Source organism: Porites lutea, chromosome 1 (genome assembly GCF_958299795.1).
Source record: "Porites lutea chromosome 1, jaPorLute2.1, whole genome shotgun sequence".
NCBI lineage: Eukaryota > Metazoa > Cnidaria > Anthozoa > Scleractinia > Poritidae > Porites > Porites lutea.
The window spans coordinates 47,236,542-47,243,755 of record NC_133201.1 but is presented as its reverse complement, the minus strand read 5'-3'; the positions used below and the strand labels follow the sequence as shown (position 1 = coordinate 47,243,755).

At 38.0% G+C, this 7,214-nt stretch overlaps 1 protein-coding gene across 1 annotated transcript in view; it reads left to right on the top strand.

Annotated features, from left to right (window-relative positions):
- The first annotated feature begins 348 nt into the window (after nt 1–348).
- The window catches only part of LOC140953013 (uncharacterized), a 16,125-nt gene continuing 9,259 nt past the window's right edge, over nt 349–7,214 (top strand). Inside the window, exons 1-3 of the mRNA XM_073402485.1 lie at nt 349–789; nt 4,807–4,851; nt 6,333–6,556. Of these exons, the coding sequence (XP_073258586.1) occupies nt 363–789; nt 4,807–4,851; nt 6,333–6,556 (696 nt within the window). The 5' untranslated portion in view covers nt 349–362. The remainder of the gene's footprint in view (nt 790–4,806; nt 4,852–6,332; nt 6,557–7,214) is intronic.

Genomic DNA, 7,214 nt, shown 5'->3' with positions numbered 1-7,214 from the left:
GCTTTTTTTTGATGATACTCATCTCCCAAAATGTCCCATTTACGTCGGCGGTATGCAAATTCTTTACAATAATAATTATTAACACGGCACTTGATAAGTAACTGGTTTGTGTTTTACAGTCGATAAATTTATTGGTTGTGATTAACGAAAATTATGTGTTAACATTAGCTTTGAAATACGACAAGCAATTTTCATTGTCAATGTTTATGAATTATGCTTTGATAATCCTTGTTTTTGTAAATGGTTTTACTTTTGAGTAAATTTCTTTGTTAAGTAAATTAATAATTAAGACCAGAATTAAGACTAAAATATAGAGTGTTCTTGCTTAACTTGAAATATTCTATCTTTTAGGTGTATCAACTATGAAATCCTCAATATTGATCACACCAAGTCTCTTGACCCTTATGCTTATAACTCGATGGTTTTCAAATGCACTTCCCTATGAGGAGAATCTGGAAGCTTCGGGCCAAAAGGAACAGCATGACCCCTTTCCAGATCCTGCTGGCGGATTTTGTCAAAGAAACAAAAACCCTGCAGGACTGGGATTTATTGGTGTAAAGTATGACCTGCTACGGGGAAACCCCGAGGGGAAACACTCCCTGGGGGGAGTTGATCCGGGATTTGATAAAACAAAGAGAATCTTGAAGTTGACCACAGATGCCGGAGAGAACGTCCCGATCCAGGTTTGCTATGCAGAAAGGCAGTCATGTTCTATGTCCAAATCAACGAAGATTTTTGGGGGAACCAAACGCTACCAGGATAAGTTAAATGTGGATGTCAGCGCTGAAGGTAATTTTTACGAATTTAACAAAGCAACCAACCCGTTAGCATGATTCCTTGTCAGACTGATGTCATTCACAGATTAGGGCAAGCGTTCGGCCACTACACGTGATATCCGCTTCCACACCGACTCACGTGTCCAACACGTATGTAAAATTCTTGGAACAAAAATATTGTTTAGATACGAAAAGTGCAACACGCCTCCCACAGGATTGGCTTAGTTCCCTTAGGTGACTGCCTTCTTTACTGCACCAAAATTGTCCCCCTGACGCATGGAAGCAAGTTTTTTTTACAACTCTAAAAAGTGTAACTTATTAGCGTAGCCATTGTTTTAGACTATTTAACAATTATTCGCCGAAGGCGAAGTTAATATTATTGAATAATCCCCGAGAGGAAGTCGAGGAGATTATTCAACAATATTAACTGAGGCTGAGGTGAATAATTGTTTTAGTATATTCACACGAAGTGATTTCAACAGAATCAGAAAGGAAACCATTAAAAAATGATTAGTTTGATTGACGGGTGAATTCATGGGTGAACACGAAGCCGTAAACAGTCTCATGGATACCCAAAAGTTAGATCTTTACAGTATCTTCAAACATGGCAAATGATAGTTTTAATCTTTTTGTATCGAGTTTTGTAAGCTTTAGCCTCAACGGTTTAAAAGAAAACGCCGAAACTTTAAATTACTACCCAATTCTGAGAAGAAAAGTAGAGCTTTATTTGTTTCTGTCAACTCACCGTGAATGAGAAAGTTTTCTTTGTCGCTTCTTGCAAATGCTGTCAACAGCGGCTACGATCTAGGTGAGCGTTGTTTATCTCCAATGTCTTTGCCTTGTTAACTTGCTGGCACGAACAATTTTCGAAAATATTTGCCTTCTTCTTTAGTCTCGCTTGCGTAAGCAGCGAGACTCATAATCTGCAACGTGTTTTTCGCCCCGGAGGGGTAGTCCCTTATATAGGCTGTATAGGGTATGTGCCGCGCTAACAGGATTTTTTTTTAGCCGTTTTGGTTTGAAATAGGGTATCAATTTCGACCATTCTGGTCTGAAACAGGGTATGGCTTGTGCCTTCTAGTCTTGAATTTGGCATGTTTTTTAGAAAAATTAGCTACTTCTTCATCATTTGGCGATAAAACATTTCCCTTTTAATGTTTACGCCAACTACCGTATACGTGCCGTAACAGCTTGTCATGTTTCGGTCACACGCTGGGCTCCAGGGCTTCTGGTCTGAAATAGGGTATCAAATTTTTGATCAGGTCTCAAATAGGGCAGGGAAAATCACAGATTTCGGTGTGAAATAGGGTAAGGGTTTCAGGAAGCTTGCTGCACACCCCACCCAACTTTTCTGGAAGTACCCGCCCGGAATTTTTGGTCCGTTTTTGGGGTCACAAAAAGCAGGCCATTGTGCCAGGCGTTCCTTGTGGAGACCGTGGAAACTGAGACTAAGAATCGTTGCGTGATTGAAGCCATGCATGTTTTGCGAAGAAAGCTTAGGAAAGATTAAATTTTGAGCTTTTCCGAAACGTGTCGGTCCACGAATTCTATCACCTGAAAGCGTTGATTACTGTGGAGCAAGTAAACACTGCTGAGTGGTCGAAAAAAATAAGAATCTTAATTAGCAAAATTGCGATGATCGGGTGTTGTAAACTTTCACTGTATGCAAATGAGTCTTGTGATGAGCATGCGATTTATTTTCGGCGAGGATTGAAATGACGTGCCATGTAAATAACCTTTTCGATATCTGGCAATGATGTAATTTCTCTGGAATCGAGGCCGTTGAATTTTTGTGTATTTATACACGCGTATAGCCTGCTACCGGAGAGGTATTTTTGGTCGTCGCTAACGCGTGTACTAAATCAATTCAGAAACAAATAACAAGTGTCGACGTCGATAAAGTAGGAAGTAAAAAACCTTTCGCGAATAAATCAGTCTCCCCAATTAGTAAGGCACTGTACCTGAGCTATAAGGCATGAGACTATTAGAACTGCTATAAAGTCAAAAAATGATTATGCTTATAAAATCGCTTATTTGAAATGTACTCTTAACCTGAACTCAAATTCCAAAAGTGAAGCATTTTCGTTTAATATAAGCCGAGAAAACGAAGGCCAAAGTTGATATCTAAAAGCGCTTTTTTGGAGATATTTATAATCACAGGGCTGGAATCCGACGCGATACTTTCCGTTGTTGACAGAAATGTTGCAATTTTCACAACGCGACACGCGATAACGCGTTATGAGTTTCAAGTAAGCCAGGGCAAATTATAGCAAAATTCGCTTACATTCTGCTTCCCCAAATTAAGTACGACTGTTTTGATATTTCTAAATCATTTCTATGGCTGTAAAAAGCCTTCTACAGTCACATCAGATATATGATCCTTGTAAGGACGATGACAGATAAGGCCGCAGTTTAATGATCTGTTATGCAAATTAGCACGTTGCTAAGGCTAAAAAACTGTTTACGACGCCATACTGAGAGCACGTCACGCAACGAGTTCAAACGAAGATTTTCGTATTTTCTCGCCACTTTCCGTGCTACAATCGGATCAGTGTCACAACAAACATTAAGAACAGCAGTTTACTCGTAAGAATTCAAGATGGCGACGAAGAAAACAGAGCAGCGCGACGAAAATTTAGGGCATATTAAGGGCAATTTTGCGGCTGTGTTGGACCGCACTGAAAACAAATCGATGTAAAAAGATGAGGATTTATAATACCGCGCTGAAACTTACCAGGTTTATTCACATGATGTAAAGGAAAAATGAATTGAATTCCCGGCAATTCCCGGAATATTTTGGATTTTTTGCGGCGGCCTGAAGTTACGGGGCATTACAAAAAAGCTCCATCTCTATATCTCAGGAAAAATTACTGGCTACTGCCGGGAATTTAAAGATAAATGAACAAACTAAGCATAAGTCAGTTCCGATTTTCTTGTTATTCCTAGCTGTGGAGAGAAAGCCAGAAATACGGAATTATTGAATGTTTGAGCCTGCGATATAAATCGGAAATAACACCTTAGGTGTGAAAATTGACTCCTCGCATATCAATTTTCTGAAAGCTCAGCTCTCGCTTGATAATCCTGTAATTTTTATTTTGCAAAATTCTTAATCATTTGAGAAATAATTTTTTCAAATGGAAGGGTTTATAGCAGATCATATACCTTAATAAAGTTCGTTATTATTTATTATCATGTTTCTTGTAGAATTAATCGCCTCCTCATTTTTCTATCTGATCTCCAAGCAGGCGAGACCTGGATGCCGTTGTAACCGCGTACTTGTTCCTCTATAAATTAACTTCTATTTATAGGCAAAATTGGTCTTGCGAGAAAATTCCGAAATCACAACACTGTGATAAAGAGACCTCGTTTTCCTCTGTAGTGGTAAACATAGCTTCGAGCTTACAAAAAGTCAGCTACGGTAAACCACTTCTCAATAAATCACGCTGTTTAAACACCATGAAGTCTTTTCTTGACTTCAAAGTCATCAGCACTTGGATATTCGTGTATTTTCAAGAAGGCTTTACTATCAAACTTTGGCAAAACACCCAGTTCACGACAGCGATTTTGTTCTGTTTTATATTCACCGCCTAGCGCGGTGAATATAACGTCATAGTCCGAGATAGCTAACTAATCAGATTGCTTGAATTACCAAGATCACTGAGTGTGTACATACTAAAAAACCATAACTACCTTTGCAAGTTCCACTACTGAAGTGTTATTAAATTGACCCCAATTCAACTATTGAAAAGTTCCTCCAAAATAGAGGTTGGTGAGGAGACAGGAGGCAGCGTTTACACGCCATTTTCCTGAGAATACGATACGCCTTGTTCTTCGATCTCCAGCGTGCCAAAATAATCTTTTACATCTTCTTTCGAAAACGGACCTGTAGAGAATAAGGGTGCTTAAACATCAAAGGTACAGTTTTAAACGAAGAAATTACATATAGACGGGGTGGGGTGTAAAGGGTCCCATGTTTTTGTTGAACCTCTTAACATCTGTTTTTTTTTTTTTTTTTCGTATTCCAAATCAGCTGGCTACTCCGGGTTGTTTGACTTTTCCTTCAGTTTAAGTGCAAGTAAGTGGACACCCATTAAAAATTTTACACATAACACAGTCTTATTAATTCATGGTGGTGATTGAACTGAGTGAAGTGCAATTTGCGCGACTTCGATTTGAAACCTCAAGAGTGATTTCACACCAAAATTGCACGACACGAAGTTCAATTATCACTTTATTACATCCATTTTGAAATCGCAGAGTTCAGTCAATACCAACAGTTTAATGACAGGGTAGCTGGTTTGTTGAAAAGCGGAAATAAAAAAGCTTTTACATCTCATTTTGTGTTTGAAACAGAACTGATGCATTCTGGAGCAAAAATGGTGCGATTTTAAAAAGAAACGGTGCGATTTAGAACATGAATGACGCGATTTAAAACAGATGTGATTTAGAGCAAAACAGGTGTGATTTGGGAATAAATCACGCTGCTGAGAGCCAATCAGATTGCAGGGATCAACAGTGATTTTAAAATGGATATAATAAAGAAGAAAATAGTGTTAATGGACAACCAATTTCTAGTTTCCGAAACTCTAGGATGAATGGGTACAAGCTTTGCAGGCAGCGTTTTCTGGCATCGTTTGGGTGACAATCGTTACTTATGATTGGTCGATGCTATTTAAGGCAACCATTAATCAATCTTATTATTCATTCAAAATATTTACCCGATTCTGATTGGCTAAAAGCACACGCATAATTCACCATAACCAGTTCCTGATGACCAAATTTGGAAGAATTTTGTGTTTCACGAGGAAATGACGTCAAAAATGCAGCGCTCGTGCAGGTTAAGGCACCGTTAACCGAGAAGACCTTGGGACGAGGTTGAGTTGTTTTGGTTGTGAACTTGAAAAATGGCGGACATTTCACTCGTTTCAAGAGTAAGAACTAGGAGAAAAAATAATTAAAAACATGGCAAGAACAGCAAGAAGACAACTCGAAGGGCGACATCTGCTATGTTGAGAATATTTGCGGAGCTGGACAAACCTAAACGTGCATTATCGAAGATGAACTTAACATCGATGGATCGATGGAGGTAAGCATGTTTTAGCCATGTTTTTAAACTAGGAATTATTTTGACTGAATAATAAAACAATTATTGAATTCGACTTTCGTATCATATGAAGAATTATGGAGATCTCGGAGGGTGTTATCGGCCTCGGCCTACGGCCTCGACGGATAACACCCTCCTCGATCTTCATAATTCTTCATAAGATACTCAGCCTTATTCATTAATTGTTAAATAAGTCACGCTTATCAACCCATGCCAAATGATCCCAGAAATCGCTGCGCCGAGACCCTGTACACATTCCCCATAGAGTTTGTGGAGGACAAATTCATATCTCGAGACTGAATATGGAGCTAATACTATTCGTAGATTTTAGTTAAACTTTTAACAACGATTTCTCGGTGATTAGTTCAGTCAATTTACAGCGTTTTGTTTCGACTCAGTTGTTATTGAAAGAAGAAGTAATTAACTAAATAGGATTTTAAATTTCCTTGCAGAATACGAGGAAATGAAAAAAAGTACTCAAAAAGGAGAAACGGTCTATCGGGACTGCACAGAAATCTGCAATAAAGGTGAAGCAAGATACCAACTAAAATCAGTTGAAAATGAAGGATGGACCTTGACAGATGAGTTTGCTGCTTCTGTTTGTGGACTAACAGTAAAATTCAAAAAAAGGGAGGAAAAGAAAAAATACATTGATTTTCTGAAATACTGGGGAACGGTAAGTGAAATAAACTGAAAATCTGTTTTACTTATGAAAGTAAATCGCAATACAGAAGCTCTCATTGTGGGAGCTTTATCAAGTACGACCGATCAAGACGAAAGTAGCAAAGTATGAAGTAACTAAAATTTTGTTGTTGTTGTTGTTGTTATCATTAAGAAGTACGTAATACAGTAAGAACCCGCTAACCCGGGTATATATAAGAACCCAGATTTTTCCAAGTTAGCCTAAATAGTTTCTTATAGAAATGGTATTTAGTGGGATTTTAGGTTACTTTGGTTCTTATATAATTAGGTTCTTAATTTGATATGCGACACTAGCGATCAGCACAGATACCTACAACAGGGCATATGTGATATGGAATATATTGCTGTATTGAATAATATTATCCAGAATACAGTTGAGATGATAACCATACAGTAAATTTATCTTTCCAAAGTATTACCATGCGTGTCTTTCATGCTGCTGTATCCATAAAATGCTTTGTTACATTTTGAATCTTACCGACTGAAACCTAGACTAAAATTTTTTTTTCTGTATTTTCATCTGTACCTTCCTTTTTTTTAAAATAAGAACCTATTGAAAATTTTGGGCTAAATAGGTTCTTAACCACAACCACAAGTTAAGAAAGTTATTGCCGCCTCTTTATAACAGCAAC